This window comes from Cottoperca gobio, chromosome 6, assembly GCF_900634415.1.
Source record: "Cottoperca gobio chromosome 6, fCotGob3.1, whole genome shotgun sequence".
NCBI lineage: Eukaryota > Metazoa > Chordata > Actinopteri > Perciformes > Bovichtidae > Cottoperca > Cottoperca gobio.
Genome location: NC_041360.1, coordinates 23,752,701 through 23,770,697, shown reverse-complemented (window position 1 = coordinate 23,770,697; position 17,997 = coordinate 23,752,701). Strand labels below are relative to the sequence as shown.

The 17,997-nt window shown below is 42.3% G+C and overlaps 2 protein-coding genes across 2 annotated transcripts in view; one reads left to right on the top strand and one right to left on the bottom strand.

Moving 5' to 3' along the window:
- Positions 1 to 11,434, bottom strand: part of LOC115009283 (transcription factor SOX-6-like) — a 79,616-nt gene extending 68,182 nt beyond the window's left edge. Inside the window, exon 1 of the mRNA XM_029433169.1 lies at positions 11,073 to 11,434. The gene's annotated coding sequence lies outside the window, so the exon portion shown is untranslated. The remainder of the gene's footprint in view (positions 1 to 11,072) is intronic.
- A 2,048-nt stretch (positions 11,435 to 13,482) lies between these two features.
- Positions 13,483 to 17,350, top strand: c6h11orf58 (chromosome 6 C11orf58 homolog). Its single transcript, XM_029432948.1, has 5 exons — positions 13,483 to 13,675; positions 14,867 to 14,950; positions 15,092 to 15,152; positions 15,368 to 15,477; positions 16,449 to 17,350. Exons 1-5 carry the CDS (start codon positions 13,622 to 13,624, stop codon positions 16,665 to 16,667), a joined length of 528 nt encoding a protein of 175 aa, XP_029288808.1. The 5' UTR covers positions 13,483 to 13,621; the 3' UTR covers positions 16,668 to 17,350.
- Positions 17,351 to 17,997: the final 647 nt, after the last annotated feature.

Sequence of the window (17,997 nt, the reverse complement as noted above, 5' to 3'; positions counted from 1 at the left end):
AATATATTTTGGAGAGGCTTTTCCCCCGACCACAGCTCTTATGCCTGACAATATCAGGTCCTTCCCTACAGAGGCGCAGGAGGAAATTGTGTGATTATAGCTGAAGGAGCAACCTTCTCCCAACGAGACCACCAAAAGAATGAGTTTGGCTAAGTGGAAACACTCTCAGGAAACAGTAATATGACGATAATGTTACACTGATAGCTGCAAAACAAATTCATTTTTCACACAAATCGCCTTGAGGCTCTCCAAAACGCCTTTTTATATTGTCAGACATCTAGAAAAACATCAACTCCTTCCCCAGAAAGCAGTTCTCCTATCGGAAATATTTCTTGGAAGGTGATACTGGTGAGATTGCCTGCTTGAAAACTAAACAGAGCACGCACTGTTAAGTGGAGATCGTCGGTAGTCGTGCATTGTAGATGTTGTTTATGAGTGTGAGGTGGGGAAGAACATCCCAGTTGGATAAGAGTAGTACATGACGTATACTTCATGTAATTAATAATCACACTAGAGGTGTGCTCAGCGATGCTACTCACTGTTCTCTTTGAGCATTTTGCAAGTTCCCTTCCCTCCTTTGTTGCCTGTGGACGTTCTAACAGCCTTTAGCTCAGAGACACATTCAACAAACAAACTGTTGCTGGTGGACAGCTAGCTAAGTCCCCGTCTGAAACGTGGACAGTAACTTAGAATCCCTTTGTGAGTTGAAGAAAAACGAAAGCCGGGGTCGGAATTTGGCAGGAAAGCGTTGTTCAGATCTGGCCTGGAACCTGGCGACTTGGCAGAAACAATCAGGCATTGTGGAGCGTGGACGGAGAGGGACCTGTGACAGATGAGAGCGAGAGAGAGAGGGCCCCCTCTTAGAAAAACAGTACACAAAGCGCCATTCACAACCCAGGTCCCTTCTGCCACTTGTAGAGCGAGAGAAGGGCTCCGACAAAGGCCTTCGACTCGACCAATTGGGTGTAAAATCTCCAGCCGTCCCAGCTGGATAGAACTGAGGAAGTGGGAAATACCAAAGAGAAAAGAGAGACAAAACAGGAGGAGAAAGAAAACTGAGGACTTTCCTTGGAATTGTTTGTCTGTTGGACAGTCCAAACACGAATATACGGAGGAAGAAAAGCAGAAGGAAAGTGAAGGTTTAATTAGAAAAACAGAGATCCTGTGTAACAGCAACCAGAAGCTGCAGCAACACAAACTGTATCACTGACTCCTTTTATTCAAAGTTGCAATTTCCCTAGATCTCAATTACCTTTCATGCTCAAACCTACAACAATAAGTTAAATGTAAATGCTATTTTGTGCTGCACTTACATAAACTCACAAGAGGCCGAGATATCCTGACTTTCAGTCTCTTGAATAGATCGAGTGAAAAACAAATGCTGGATCCTACACTTCCCACAATGCAACTTGATAGTGTCTATCATTAGACCTGCTGCGGTGAAGTTGTTTGGTGGCCATCAGTAAAAGTCTGTGATGGTATCGGGCAACTCCCAGGTGTGACTAAGAAGCTAAAAAGGAGTGTGTGCTCAGTTACTTTCCCTGGATAAATAAATGAAAAAAGAAAGCTTGGAGAGAATTGGCCTTGTATGTGAACGGCTCCTAAATCTTTGGGTCTGTCTGGACTCTCATTAGATCATCGCAGAGTGCTGCACACAGAGGACACTGTCATAGGTCAGACATGTGGAATGTGAACACACACACACGCTGCCCTGTTTTCTCCCAGAGATTCCCTCGTCCTGGCTCTTTTGCCCAAAATAGAAACGTTCAAACCAGCCCATTTTGTCAAAGCCTTAGCAGCAAGAAAAGCAGGTTTGTTTTCCGAAATTCCAACCCATTAACGTGGATTTCACTGTGAGAGGCGGCTCTGTTGCTCTGTATCAGGCAGAGCCGACAAGTAGCTGCTCTATTTGAACGCTGTACGTGCTTAGCGTTCGCGACTGCAGGTATTCTCTGACCTTTTCGTGACTTAAGTGAAACAATGAAGGGAGGTAAGGAGAAGGCGGATGCTGTGCGCGATGGTTGGGTTACAACAGCGTGTACATCAATCAGTCGTCACAACTAAATTCTCAGGTAAACAGAAGTTATTGTGCGACCATCGGTATGTTACACTGAAGAGCCGTTAGAACGTATTTACAACCACATGGCGCTCAGAGGGGGCATTCAGGTACTTGCACATTAGTAACAATACACTGCAGAGCTGTCTGTCTTCACCATGAAGAGACATTGTACGTACTACTCCATGGGAGGAACTGCAGATTTTAATTAGTCGAATAAAGCTGTGGCCAGAAAGTCTCATAAGTAATAAATGCTCGAGCACTGAGTGACTTCATTTGTATAAGTCAAACAAATCCCTTAAGACATCGTTCCTTTCAAATGCAAGTGTTTGAGTTCTGTCAAATCGTCCGGATGTTTAGTTCTCTTCGAGCTGATGACTCCCTCCATCATCCCCATTATTATCTTGTAACTTATCCTCCAGCAGCAAGAGTCATGGAGCTGCACAATGACACAGAGCTTATACAATCAAAGACAAGCAGGCAGGAGAAATATGTAATCATTTATGGCAGCTACAATAGCAGCTCTCATTCATAAATGTCGTGCACAAAAGGCCGCTGCTTAACTCCCTTTGTGCACCAAGAACAAACGGGCACATAAACCATTGTCCGTGGAAACCTGCGCGAATGTGCGGAGAACACGTGTGAAATCCACAATGTGTGCGCAGTGACACTTAAAGACACACACACACACGTACACGGCGGGCCCCGTAGCAGCCACAATAGCGTCTTTATGACATAAGCTTCTTTTCACTACAGTGCTTTACAAAGGCAAATGAGATTTTTCCTATAGCAGGCCTCCAGCAATAACAATTGACATCACAGGCCAGCCTACGTATGTTTCCCATATTAAACATGGAGACACAGTGTAAGCTCCTTGAGAATGAGACTAAACAGCTTGCTGAGGCAGCAATTTTCCCTCCTGCAACAGCAGGAAACCGTGGACTTGAGGGACTGTGGCAAATGGCCATTTCATTCGCTTACACACCGACTGCGAGCCAAGACAAATGAACTACCTCAAACAATACAGTAGTGCGATCGACCTGTCTCATCTCGGCCTGGACGACAGAACAATGTTTGCTCCCCAAACACACGGTTAACATTAGACACATGAAGAAGAAGAAGAAGAAGAAGAAGAAGAAGAAGAAGAAGAAGAAGAAGAAGAAGAAGAAGAAGAACAGGTGTGTCCCATGAGCAAATCTCTTCAGATGGCTCACACAAGAGCTCAGAGCTGCTACCATCACGTGCATCCTGCCTATTCTTGTGTGTGAAACCCTCCTGGCACAAATGTCAGCAGGCCACGACGCTGCCGTCCGTCCGACCATCTAAAGTGTGTTGGATTACGTGGCGGAAACCTGAGGTCTGAGCCCAGTCAGCTCGATACCCGAGCCAGCGCCACTCCTCTGCACGCCCCGTCATCACTGAACACCACGCTCCACACTTCTGCTAATTCAACGGCCGTGTACCGAACATAGCATACCGTATACAAATAGACATGAGCCGGGGCCCGGGAGCGTGTCGGAAGCATGTCATTTATGAATACGTTCCCAGGCACTGTATAGCCCTGGGAACTCCATGACACAAGGAATGAACCTGATGTGTGCATCTCACCAAGACTTTCAGAGCTGTCCGTCAAGCGGTGTATTTCTATTTTGAGCCCCACAGTAGATTATTTATTTTGTTCTTCACTTGTGCCTCTATCTCTCCGCTGCGAGCCAAAGCACTCACCACCATCTCGATTAAAGACTTTCTTTACGGCCTGGAAACCATAGCAATGCCCTGCGTAGACAAGCTTGGACGACGACCAATTGGATTTGGGCTTCGGTGGGTGGGACCACGCCATCTTGGCCCTCGCTACTTTACCACAGGGACGTTTCGGAGGCCTCGCACCCCGAAAACCCTGCCGCCACGCCCCGTTACTCCAAACCACTACGAGTGGTAAAGTGAAGGTTAGTCAGGCCTGCTTTTAGAGGAGATGGGAGGAGCAGAATCAAACTGTAAAAACAATGTAAACAGGAGCCCCCCCCCGGGCCTGTTTGCAGTTTGTTTTCACCCTGAAGCGATCATTTATATTTCTCTTTGTTTGGCCGGCTGAGAATAAGGCCGTGAACTTGGTTCTGCAACAAACGACCAAAGATTCCTCTGAAAGGAAAAGTCTGAGACATTTGCAGAGCACTTCGTGAAGAGTTCAAACGTAATGTTCTCTCACGAGCTGAACAGTTTCATCACGCTCGGAGATCATCGTCACCAAACGTATCTGCAGATATCAGATTTAATAACTCATGAGCGTGGAAATGGCACCTGTCAGGAATGTATTACGCTGCGGCGACTTCATGTGGAGTTTGTGTTACAAACTGTGTGCAAGAAAATGTGCTTAATAAAGAGATGCATTCTGGGAAATGTAGGTTTGAGCACTTACATTAAACAAAACAAGAAATTTGGCAGTGTAAAAGTTACACACCCTCAGACTTTAATATCTTCCAAATGTTTTTCAAATGACGATCTAACCTCCTTTACGCAATGCAGCCGTGACAATAGAACGCAAAGTAAATTCCACTGCGTGTCATGCGATGTGTTGTATGTCTCTGAATGTGTGTGTGTTCAGTATGCACGGGAGCAGCACAGGAGGCCGCGTCCTCGCCACAAACATCTCTGCACATTTCTTTTCTCTTTTTCCCTCCTTGAACAGACAAGCTTAAGATGGGAGTTAAAAAAGAAAGCGGTGTTGCACAACGGCTTGTATTAAAAGTCTTTATCAGCAGCAGATACAGGGAGGAACGGACATCCAATTCACCAACACTTAAGAGTGATTCGTGCAACATTAACTTTCATCAAAAGGTAACGCAAATAATTTCTTTGTTTTGTTTGTTTTAACCTGCAGGGAGTGCCAGAGGGGTGGAGCTTATGTGTCATGACAATTCGGAGAGTTTGCTTGTCTGTCATTTACACAAAAGATGAGTAAGTGTATCTTTAAACGCTTTAATTCAGCTGTCAAAACTTGTCAGGCACTTGTATTGTCTTTCAGATCCAACCCCACCCACCTGGCTCTCAAGCAGGTTAAAACAAACCAGGAGATATTTGCTGATGCCATCCACTGTCCTGCGTTGAGCGACTGTATTATGTTAAGCACGTTATTGAAATTAGGAGTCATCTCCACTTAAAGACAGAGAGAGACGAGGAAGACTGAAACTCCTGCACATGCAGACATGTGACTTCTCTTTTCTGTGAAATCATCAGGAGCAGTGTAATTGCCAAAGCATCTGCTGCTGCAGACTGATGGATAAAGAGCCACTTGAGCACCAGTGTCAGTCACCTGCTCGCCCTACAGTCCTGTGTGAAATGCCAAGAGTCTGCAGTCTGATTGAAAACTTTAATATTGCAATTTAAATCCACAAATTAGCAAAGAATCAACTGTGGTCTGCAGCTCCGGGCTCAGACTCTCATCAAGTGCAGCAGAGAACGTCTGAATTAACCCTTTTCTCAGTGATTGGGCCTCCTCAAAGGGAATCCTTAACGTCGCAGCGATGCATTATAACTTGTGAGGCTAAGAGTTGTGTTTCTCTGGCGGAAAATAATTAGACAAAAGTCAACTTTCAGTGTTCAGAGCGAGAGCAGAGCGTCAACATTTTGTTAGCCGAGTGCTTTCTACTTTAATGTTGTTTTCATATTAAACACAAAACCTTCATTTCACTGTTCTACACATCGATTAAACCGGGTGCCATATTTTTCATGCGGTGGATGTTTGGGAATTTAATACTCCGCGACTGTGGTCCGTCTGGAAAACTTCATAAAGTGGCTCTTTGTTTGGCTTTTTCCTCACTTTAGTTTTTTGCACTTTCTGATCTCTACGTAGCTGAGTTCAGTTTCACACAAAGCGTCGTAACTCTTCACTCCACGACAGGCCAATGCAGAGAAACGCTTCAGGGAACTAATCCGTATGATTCTCCTCCTTTTTGTGTCCTGTTCTAAAAAAAGGGAAGAGTTTAGTGCGGCCCGATCAGCGGAGCCGGGTCGCTGTGAAAATACTGGAAGCAGTCGATGTGACCAGAAGTCTGATTCAAAAGGACTTCCTGCCAGGATGCAAGAACAAACCTTGACCCTGCAGCACCTTGTCTGTACATACTCTAGATGATTCTAGGATTTACGCTTTAATTCTATTACTGAGTTCCTACATTTCATAAAATGGCTCGAACACGGCAGAGACACAGCAGCCCTGTGTGAAGTGCTGCTGGAGTGTGTCATGGTGAGTTTTTCCACTTGAGAAAAAGTCTGCGAGCAGAGAGAGCGATGCTGCGGTTTGCCTTTCAAAGTTGTTCTCGAATCACAAAACAAGCAGGAAATCAGAAAGAAACAACAACATTCATCAGCGATAATCACAATCTAAGGAAAGAGTTAAAGTGGCCTCAGTTGAGTGTGGATTTAAGCCACCCCTTGTTATGTTCTCTCCAGGCAGGACGCCAGCTTTGTGACTGTGTTAACACTGCAGCAGTCATTTGTCAAAGGCTCTTGTGTAAACCTCACATTTATAAATCTTACTCAACCCTTTGCAGGTACATAATAGCCATTGTTGTTGTCGGACGACAGAGACACACACCCTGATGTCTAAAGAAACGTGAGTCAGAGAGAGAGAAGGGCCGAAGAAGAGGATGAACGTCGCGAACTTGAGCTGCTCGGTGCATCGGGGCTCCCGAACATATGAGCTGACGAGGACACGCTGAACAAAGATGTCGCCTAAATACTGTATGTCAAGATGTGAAATGGAGAGGAAGGAGGAGTGTGTGTGTGTGTGTCTGTGTGGAGGGAAAGCTGTTGTAAGCTCTTATTCTGAGTTTTGAAATTGGATGGTGGGGAGCAGGTGCTGGAGGATAAGCGGAAGAAAGGAAAGGTTACCCCGGCCATTGAAGGAGAGGAGAGAGGAGAATGAAAGCGGCCCCTCGTTATTCTCTGCTGTTTCCAAGGTTATGTGGTGGTGGAGAAAAGAGGAGAAATCCACAGAGTAGTACGCCCACCCAGCAGGACACACACACACACACACACACACACACACACACACACACACAGTCAGAGTCAAGAACATACATAGATGCAGGCAGACATGTGACGAGAACACATCACAAGACACCCAGAGAAATGCTTTTGTATTATACACAAGGGCACGCATACAGCACATGCATGAGAACACACCTACACATGGACAACATTAGTTTGCATCGACAATCACGAACTCTAAAGATACAACCACACACACACACACACATACTGTATGTACACACACACCTAAGCTTGCATTGTGGTCTTGAAACTTATGGGCATCTGCCAGTGTGCTTCAAGTGCTCATTCTGCAGGGCCTCAACCTTTCTTTTTCAGCAGCAACACTGCAATTTGGGTGTGCCGTTGGGCCAGAGATAAGTATAGGCTGACTAATATGCACTTAGGACCCAGGGAGAAATACTTAGGGCTAAATGTTTAATTTGTGTTTGTACAACACATGTCCAATTTGGGGGCTGGTGTCTTTTTCAAAGAGCCCGACAACAAATAATTAGGACGATCTGGATGGGCCACAGGTTTAAAATGGTGGAGCGATGGTTTTTTGCGATGAAGGTGAATGACATTTTCCAAAAAAAACAAACATGCGGAAACGCTTAAATGTGCAACACCGTGGTCAGATGGAAGATAGGCGTTACCAGTCGACAGGGTAAATAAAATAACAGTGTTGCTAAAGGGGTTAAACATCTTCCTAAAACTGTAATTAGACACGACTCCCTTTGCATCAGCGCCTTGTGGATGTCTGTTAATGGCAAACTCACAGTCAAAACTCAGAGCCTTCCTCCACCTCTTCTGTTCAATCTGCCCCTTCATCTCACTCTCTCTTTCTCTCAGCCGTCAAATCTCTTAATCTTAAATCTCTCTAACTGCTTGTACCGTTTCTCTGCCACTTAAGAGTCCCTCCGGGCCGCACCAGAGGGGCAGGCCTCTCACAGTCCATGAAATATATGTCTTATTAGAATAACGTGTGGATAGATCCTGAGGTTAGCCTCGCTTCACATTAACAGCAGCAGCATTTTTTAGGGTTGAACATTAAGAGGCAAAGAAAAAGAAATTGATATTTGCAGAGTGGAATTTTTCATATGTTTTATAGGGATTTTTAAGAAGAGCTTAACTCGTGTTGATGATGGTGTGTGTGTGTGTGTGTGTGTGTGTGTGTGTGTGTGTGTGTGTGTGTGTGTGTATGTGTGTGTGTGTGTGTGTGTGTGTTAAAGAAATGGTGTAATGAGATAGTTTTGCTGCTTATATCAAATCTTAAAATTAAATTATAGCATCATCTGTGAGGCTAAAGGCCCGGAAAAAAAGTAAGCATTTAATTTCTAATTGAGCAAATTACTTTAAAAATAAAAGATTGTTTTATAATACACAGAATAAAACCTGAGGAAAATGTTTTACCAAGAGAAACTATTTTCATCTTGTCAATTATTTTTTGGGATATGCATTCTTCTGTGCCTGTGAAGGGGCCTTCAACACCCGGCTCATAATAGTGGTTTCATGCTGCTGACAGGATCCTAATGGGCCACACACTGACCAGCCTGTCGCTGCATGCAGCCTGGTCCGCCTGTTGTCAGCGCGGATCGCCACAGAAGAAGAAGAAGAAGAAGAAGAAGAAGAAGAAGAAGAAGAAGAAGAAGAAGAAAAAGCTGCAGGTCTCCCTCGGAGAGAGCGCGACCATGCAGCGCGGGACAATGTGCTGAATTGGCAGCCTATATATAAGTCTGCCATTTGGACACTCTAATGCCACTTTACCTTATGAGGGAACTTCAACCCGCAGCACCTGCTCAAAACAAAATGCCATAGGAGATCAACTTCGGCGACCCCCCTTGCTCGGATTGTTTTTCAGACAGACACTCTCACTTACAAGAGAGGGGGGGGGGGGGTGCTGGTGGTCTATAAATTGTTCTGCCAGAGTCCAAACAATTAAACGACTTGTTGGAAATTGTGATTTACTGCGCACGCCGGTGTGAGCAGGTCCAAACTGGCAACTGGAGGATCTGTCAAGCCGGGCAATTATTCCTCTGAATGGAGGAGGGATTTGATGTGCAAACTAAAAGTGTTCATGCGTAAAACAATTAATTCTGGGAAATTGCGCAAAACTCCAAATATATCAGTGATTAAGAGACATCAGCTTTAAGTTGTGGAAATTTAAAAGGCTTCACAAATCAGAGAAACAGTTGTGCGTTTCCTCTTTAGCGGTTTTCAGACTCATTTTTGTCAAGCATGTGGGATCTCTCTCTCGCTCTGTATCTCTAAAAGTTCCTTATCTGCAGGCGAACAGCGTTTTATCTGAGGTGTAGTGTGGCTCTAAATATGGGGAACACCCTGAAGTGACTATCAGTCTGGTCCAGGCTGGTGTCGTGCGCCTTGTCCTCCTGTACCCCCCAGTCACATCCTCACCGTGAACTCAGAGGACGCAGACCCCGCTGATGGTCCGAGCTTCACACTCTTTACTCCGGATAAGAAAATTCCCCTGCATGCACGGTTCAAGTTTACACACCCACAATTAACTCCGCACAGAACCACTCTGACTCTATCAGGCTGCAGAACTGACGAGTGAAATTAACACTTTTTAGCACCCTGAAAGTTAAGACGCACATTATTAACGATCTAACATAAAGACAGGCAGTGATCGCGCTGGAAATTAGGAGTGTAAAAATAATAAACTTACAGATTAATGTCTCAACTCTCTGGCAGCGCTGGCACACTGCTGTTTTTCCTCGGTATTGTCTCCCAGTGGATCTGTGTTAGGACTCCGAGTCTATTTTAATTTATGACTCACGCATTCTTATAGGGTCAGGCGCCGTGACCTCCGCAGAGAAAGTTAACTTTGGCCCTAAAGACGCCCCACCTTTTCTCCCCTCATAAGTATATTTAACTCTATTATATTCCAGCACATGTGGCGGAATCACAACGCACTACCATATCGCTGCGGGCTGAAATGTGCGTCTGTAGAGGTGCAGCGGAGCCGGGGACGCGCACAGCCTGTCCGGCAGAGCGTTCACGATTATGGACAGAAGGCTACCGCTGTGTGGCCGAAGAGGAAACTTCTGAAAGTATCATCCGACAGACTCCTTGGGGCTGAATGGGATGACTTTAGGTTGAAACTAAATTCTGAAGTTCAGTGTTTTTTAATTTGTCTTTATTAAATATTTCATTTGCGAGCGATTTTATTCAAAGTGTTTACGCATGGTGCTTCAGAGACTCTTTCTACATTTTTCTTAATTGCTTCTGAGCCAATATAAGTATTTTCTGCTGTAACAGAAGCGCTGAAACATTTCTGTTAATGCCTGACAGGGATGGAGTTGAGGCTGCACACAGATGAACTGAAGTTAAACTGAGTACAGTTGCATCTTTTATGTCAAATGAATCCTGCATATTTAATTTGGAATAACATCTTAAACGTGGAGAAAAATAAAAGCATTAATTAGATGAACTCTTTTGGAAGTCAGAGTTCGGCTCATATCTGTGTGGTTTGTAGGAGCACAGATTTTATGTTATCATTTTTATTTATTTTAGCACCTCAGCAGCAGCTCTAAGACGCGTCTATAAGGGGAAATAACCGAGGTCAATAGAAATCTGTCCAACTAATAAATAAATGACAATTACCTCGTGATACTGGTCATTAAAATAGGTTATTGTTCTATCACTAATTTAGTTACATTAAGTGGTCGTCTCGTTTTAAGTCAGTTATAACATCCATAAATTACTCCAGAATATTGTAGGTTTTTTTCCACAACACCTTAATACAGAACTTTTCTAAAAAAAATAAAATTAAAATAAACATATTCTGTGAGTTAGTTTTTGCAGTTCATGCAGGGTCAAGGTCCAAGCTTAAAGATGAAGCAGCCTGAATGTGCTGCTGTCATCGCTGTTTGTTGTGAGCAGAGATAACCGGAGTGCGCACCGACTTTGAAAACAAGCAGCCCACAGGACGCGCCGGGTGACGCTCTGTCCACACTGATGCAACTCTTACCTGGATTCACTGATTCGGCATCCGCTGCGTGTTCCTGGCAAACTTGAGGATTGTTATGGACGACAATAAAGAGTTTCAGCGTTGACACCAAACAAGAGCAGTCAGTTCAAACAGCCTTCAAATCCCGTGCGTAAAGTCACCATCGCTGGAGCGTGTCTGGGACTTTTGGTAAACTCCTCTGTTTGCGCTCCGCAGAGGATCTGAAAGTAGAATAAAACACTTCGGCGTCGTCGTCAGAGGCGATACTGAGCCTGGGCAGCTGTCATGTGGAGGATCTTCAAAAATAAAAGTATTTTAAGTTATTCCCCGTCCGGCACTATGTGGAGGTTAAGTGAGAGTGCGGGGCAGTGTCGGGTAAAGAGGCAGAGGCAGGATAACCCCTCCTCTCTGTCTCTCTCTCTCTCTCTCTCTCTCTCTCTCTCTCTCTCTCTCTCTCTCTCTCTCTCTCTCTCTCTCTCTCTCTCTCTCTCTCTCTCTCTCTCTCTCTCTCTCTCTCTCTGTGTGTCTCACTTTCTTTACGTGTATTATTCATTAGAATATACAGTTAACATTTTCTTCTTCTCTCCCTTTACTTGACTCCCTTTAAGTTTTCCGCTTTCCCCTTTTCTCTCTATGTGTGCACGTTACCTAGATGCGCGTGTGCGTCCATGCGCGTGCTGGTCACCTGCTCTTGACAACCACTTTAAATACAAATTGATTGAATTATTGCTCTTATTGATTTCATTTGACTGTGGCCCCATTTTTCTTACAACCATTGTCTGTTTCAGAAATGACACAAATAAGTCGTTATGTGTTTGTTTATGTTAATAGCAAAGTAGCGTGTTTGTGTTAAACAAATACATATAAAACAAGTATTCTTTGTGCTAATATTTTACATTGGTAATTATGACATTTTCCCCCGATGGTGGTTTATCAATAAAAAATACATTTTTACAGTCTGTGATTAAAAATAGATGTTTTAGAAAGTGTCCTCTCGTGTCTTCTCTGAAGCATCACCGATATTATAAAGTCTTGAAAGTTTGATTATTCTTCCTTTTGTTCAAGAAAGAAAATGCAGTTTATTAAAATAAATAAAGTGTTAAACACGTGTTAGTCGTAGTGAAAGGGAAACAAGTGCCAACACCTTCGCTTCGTTTAATATCTGGATGATTGTGTGTTGCAGAGTTTCAGCGTCCTGTCGGAGGTCTGAGCGCTTCTCACGCGCTTCTTTATTACACTTACTCTCACGCCACCTTTTGGCGGTTTTAATGCAGGTCATCCAGAGGGTTCATTTTACTCCCTACATGCCCATGACCCGACACAGAGACGGCTTTATGATATATATATGTAACAGAATGAGAATAGCATGTACAAAACATTCAGATTTAAGATCTAATTTTAGTTTTGCTCCAAATTGAAATGATGGTGCCACGATGCTGAATCCTCCTCCGGTCAGATGAATGTTCCCGGAGTCAGAACGAAACATGGCGAAGCTGCGTTTCGTTATTATAACGTGGGACCACGTGGTACACTGTGGGAACAAACTGCCAGAGGATCTCAGATTTGCACCAACTGTAACTATTTGTATATTTACATAACAGGTTTAAGACTTGTATGTTGATGACTGCCTTTTAACGGAAATTGCACTTTGTTTAATTGGCATTGAAATTATGATATCATTTATTATAATTATTATTGTTTCATTAAAAAAAAGGTTTATTTTAAACTCTTATATTCTTCCTATATGTGTCTTTTTTTAAACATTATATTGTAAAGCACATTTAGCTGTCTCTGTGTATGAAATGTGCTTTATAGATTCACTTGCCTTGCCTTACTGATCATTATCAATTAGCCGAGATTTCTTCCTAACAGCCTGATCCTCAATTTATTATAATAATTACAATTTCGTTGCAAAAATGAACATTCCTCTAAGACCAGGCTGAATAATAGAAACATAATAGAAGCCTGTTTAATAGAAACATCTGCTTTAGAGGTTGTCCTTGTGTTTTAAATCACAGATGATTAAATTCCCTTAAACTCCCCTTTTTTAAATTGCCTCTTGACGTTTACAAGGACAGTCAAATATAAATAAAGAATTGAATTAGGTTAATTAGCTATTTTTAATAAATATAGCCCACTTGCTGAACGACACAATGATACATCTAAGTAATTACACATAACCTATTATTAACATTATAAACAAATACATTTAAAATATATATTTAAAATATGGTTTTCTAGAATAGAAGAGTTCTCTAGCCACAATAGTATCTGCCAGTTAAATACACCTTTCCTCTCGTTCAATATGCTATATAATTATATTAGTGGCAGTGTTGCTAAATATTTTTCTTATTTTTCTCTCTCAGCGAATTGTATTAATTTGTTTTAATGGTGATGTAACACAATCCACCGGTGAGTGGCAGCAGAGAGTTGATATAACCGACTGCAACACCAACGAAGAAGAAAGTGGAACCGGAAGTGGCGCAACGGAGGATTGTTGACAAATCCAGCTAGCATTTGCTAGGTGGCATGGTATTTCATTGACGTTTCTACTAAGGCTTTTGGTCATAATGAGTTCTCTAGACGACAGGCATGGAACAAAACGACCAGCATCTCCAGATGACGTGAGTAAAAAGAATGAAACGTGGATGTAACCCGTAGATGAAAGCTATTAGACACCAAGATAAGGTTAGCATTACGTTAGCCTGTTTGCTAACGCCATTCTTCAAGAGCTTTATCGTGAAATCTGAACACGTTTTTGTTTGCAGCCCGGATACAGTTCAGTCGCCTTATTATGCTGACTTAAAACTTTATTGCAGAAAACATGTTATACATTGTGTGGTATTGTCTCAAATATAATTAAAATAAATGGGCTTGGGTAAACTTATAGCACGTTTGACAATGTTTTGTTGAATATAGAGGGTATTTTGACAGGAGTCACACAGAACATCTTCCCATGAACGTTATATTTTTAATTGTAACTAAGTAGCATTTAAACAAATGTGGGGTAGTGTCACTAATATGTAAAATAAATACACATACAAATAAGGTTATACATATAGTTTATGTTAATGCTCATTTTCATTCATATGAAAGAATTATACAATTATATCCATGTACATTCACAGATGTAAAACAGAAGACATAAAAGGTTTAGCATTGTATTTTGAGATTGAACCAGTATCACACATTAGGATCATATATATCATTTTAATTGCCTCTCCTTTGCTAAGTTTTAAAACTGTACTGTAATGCACCTTGAGATTGCTTTTAGCTTTGAAAGGCGCTTTATAAATACAATTTATTATTATTATTATTAATGTTTTGTAAGTGTTGTGGTTTGGGTACTTTCCTTTGTGTGGTGCCAGTATTTGAGGCTTTCTTTTTCTAAAACAAAAGCTGCTTACGTATTCTCTCTCAGTAAGGACACAGCAGGATATGTAGATCTGTCACTTATTTAACAGATCCACACGTGTGGGATCATCTTTGCGATTTAAGTTATCTTTTATTTGATGAACTTATAATTTTAAAACCTTGTATGTCTCACTATGCTATGTTTACTTGTACAAAATGCTCACGTGTATGCTGAGAGTAGACCAACAAAATCCCAGCAGAGAATTCTGAAAATAAATATCAAATAAACTGCAAACAATCGTTGATCCTTCCGGCTTCAGAGGTGCCGCTCATGCCACCGGATTGTGTGAGTCTTCAGAGGGTCATTGTGTAAATGATCTGATGAATGGTTATGTGTTTGATGGAAGTTTGCTCTTGTTGAGGTCATGAGTCCACATGATGATAATGTTTTGCCTCGGCAGGATGAGTCTACCCAGTGGTCATCAGCTGATCTGGGAAGCAATGAAAGGAAGCAGAAGTTTTTACGTTTGATGGGCGCCGGCAAGGTTAGTTTGGTGTATTGTAGATCGCTACTTTCAGTTCACAAACAGATAAAGAAAAGCTTTGTTTAGCTCATCATTGTCACTGTGTAACCTTACATTAGTTCTGACAATTGATTATAAAATAAGATTGTTTCCGTTTTCCAGAGGGAACCCACTGGACGCCTCGTCATTGGCGACCACAAGTCGACGTCTCACTTCCGCAGTGGTAAGTTTAGGTTTCGTAAAATGCTGCATTTGTTCTTCTAATGTAAGACATGTCCAAACTAGTGTCCCTTTGCCGTTTACCCATGCTGCCTCCTCCTTATGCCCAATGCAATTAACCCGGCTTCCCCACTACACATCCGCCCCACAGATCTATCCGTGCATGGATAGGCCTGTATTGGCTGGTTGTGCCTGCTGTGACTGGTGTCTCCTCTGCAGGGCCGGAAGATAGGAGAATGAACGAGCAGCTAGAGATGCAGTACCAGCAGAGCATGGACGGGAAGCTGTCCGGACGGGACCGGAGACACTGTGGTCTGGGATTCAGTGAGGTGAGGAGATCACCCAGAGGAGGAGACGGGGAGATCTTTGATTTGATGTTTTTAATAGATTCACCACTGAGGAGTGCGTCGACTTCCCACTGTTCATTTCTTAACTGACTTGTTTTTCGCCGTAGTTTTTTTGTTTAACAATTTCCATCTTCATCTCTTTCATTGAATCATATTCCATCCTCCCTGGTGGACGAGCTGTGCCTCACAGCTGTGTTCTGAAGCTGCCGGGTTGAACTACAAGTGTTTGACTGTAGGGACTTGTAGTTTATTTGCAGTCACCAGCACCTGTTGCTCTACAGTACTTTCCTTCTCACCATTAGAAATATTGTACTAAATGTTTTTGTTTATTATTATTTAACTAACTTTCCATCATCATAACATGCACCTCATTACTTTTCACAAGAAACAACATATTTATAGTTTATATATCGCATTACTGGCAATATGATGTAAGAAAGGTTTATTCATGCAGCATGCATCATATACAAAGACAGTAAAACTCAAAGGACAGAAAGCGTATAAAGATAAAAACGGGTATTTCAGATGGATAATAATAAATAACAAGACGGTAACAGGAACGATGGACGGCGCCAAAAATGACTTCCATCCTTCGGTGCAACGTTTTCTTTGTGTCTCACCTATAATTGTTTTTAGTTAAAGAAGCAACACACTCTTCTTCTCTTGTGTTGTCTGTTATGTATCAAACTCTGTGTGCAGAGCAGGCGTGGCTGGCAAGAAGCAAACATATGCTGCCATTGTTTCAAATGCAACTCGTCCTCAAACAAAAAGGCACATGACACTATCTTCTCTTTTAATATCATAGTCGTCCTTCAATGAAAAGATGATCGTCAAATCCATCAGGATATCTACCAAAATGTAACCGGTCGTCCTTTAGTCCGACGCTGAAACATCCACCATGCTCCAGGGACATGTGTTTACTCTCTATGTTTTTATGTTTCTCTTACTCACAGCCTGAGCCCGAGTTGTTGCCCTCTCCACCGGTGGACAGTCAGACCAAATCAACAGAGCCAGAGAAGTCCACCAGTGAAGAGGAACCCACAGACGCCCAGGACAACGGCAGCGACTCCAACTCAAAGGAACAGACCTCGGATCAGTCTGAGTCCAGCTCAGAGAGTAGTGATGACGAACGGAAACACGGAAGCACAAAGGCCTTTGTGAAGTCAGCGTAGGGAGAAATTTGTTTTTGTAATCTCAAATTTGTACATTTTGACGTTTTTTGTTCAACTGTAGGCGACCACACATCAGTTTAGTCTGTTACTGTGTAGAAACGGGTTCTCTATACACGTGCTCATCATTGGGAGGCATCCTGGAGTGCATGTTGTCAAAGAATCAAGTCTGCAGGCTGAAACGTCAGCTTCTTTTGGTTTGAGTGGTGGTACATCAAATTAAGATGGCAAAGAGTCCCACTTTTATTTTTGTTTGAACATTTCAACAGTCACTTAATTTTGCCATAAACAGTTTTGGATGAAATGGGATTGCTTGCCATTCAGCAGAGTCGGTATGCACATTTTACATTTTGTGAATTCTTGTTTGAAAACCAATAAAAAAGAAGTGCCAGTTTCACACGTGCTGTTCTTCACAGTACGACTGCAGCTGCCCTCAGACAAACGATGTGGTTTTTATGCAAGACTGTTTTGTTTTTTTGCATTATGAATTCTTGTAGATGCATAAATAAATGTGTTGTGCAGGAAAGTGACCCAGGTAACAACATGTATTCAAACATTTAAGAGAAAATGTTTAGTTTCACTTTTATTCTTTACTAAATGTCATCAATCGACACTCAATAATGTCGAAGAGAAAACAGGATTTTAGAAATGTATCATAAAGACATCAGTGTTGCTGTGACGTGACATTGAGCACAGGTTCCTCCCACTCGTGTTGACACGTGTGGATCGAGACCAGCTGTGGTGCGTTCAACTGATTGCACGTGATTTGGAAAGACGAACACCTGCCAACAATTCACTGTAGAGTAAAAGCTGCTGCCTGCAGGGATGTGTGGAGCTGGTAAAAAAAACGAGTTATACTATATTTGTTGCATTTATGAAATGACAGAATGCTATGTTTACCTGTTTTAACTAAAGGGAAACACTAAACTCTTTTGAAGAGAAGGACAGTACATACAGTGGCATGTACTGACATACTTTGAAATAAATTAAACAGAACTCTGCAGGTATATTTGAGTCCTCCCCATATTTGTTGAATAACATAAAATGAATATAATATAAAAATGCACAAAACAACAAAAAATACAATATAAAAATGAAATGAATAAAGTATTTAGCCCACTTTGAAATAAAAAAGCCTCACAAATGTCCCACAACATGTCTTTCAACATCACATTTTCTGTTTGCTCATTTCTCGCCACATATGAAGCACACAGGTGAGCCAGCATCGTTATCAGGTGAAGCAAAGGTATCTGTCACGCAGAATTAAACAAGTTTCCTCTGAAACTTATCTTTTTTTGGTTTTACCCATGGTTAGCATACCGGGTTTGGCGGG

What these genes read in the sequence shown, in the direction of transcription:
- c6h11orf58 (XM_029432948.1), top strand. Translation starts at nt 13,622, where the DNA reads ATGAGTTCTCTAGACGACAGGCATGGAACAAAACGACCAGCATCTCCA. An exon ending in GACGTCTCACTTCCGCAGTG is followed by an intron (nt 15,153 to 15,367) that starts GTAAGTTTAGGT and finishes TCTCCTCTGCAG; the next exon opens with GGCCGGAAGATAGGAGAATG. An exon ending in GTGGTCTGGGATTCAGTGAG is followed by an intron (nt 15,478 to 16,448) that starts GTGAGGAGATCA and finishes TCTTACTCACAG; the next exon opens with CCTGAGCCCGAGTTGTTGCC.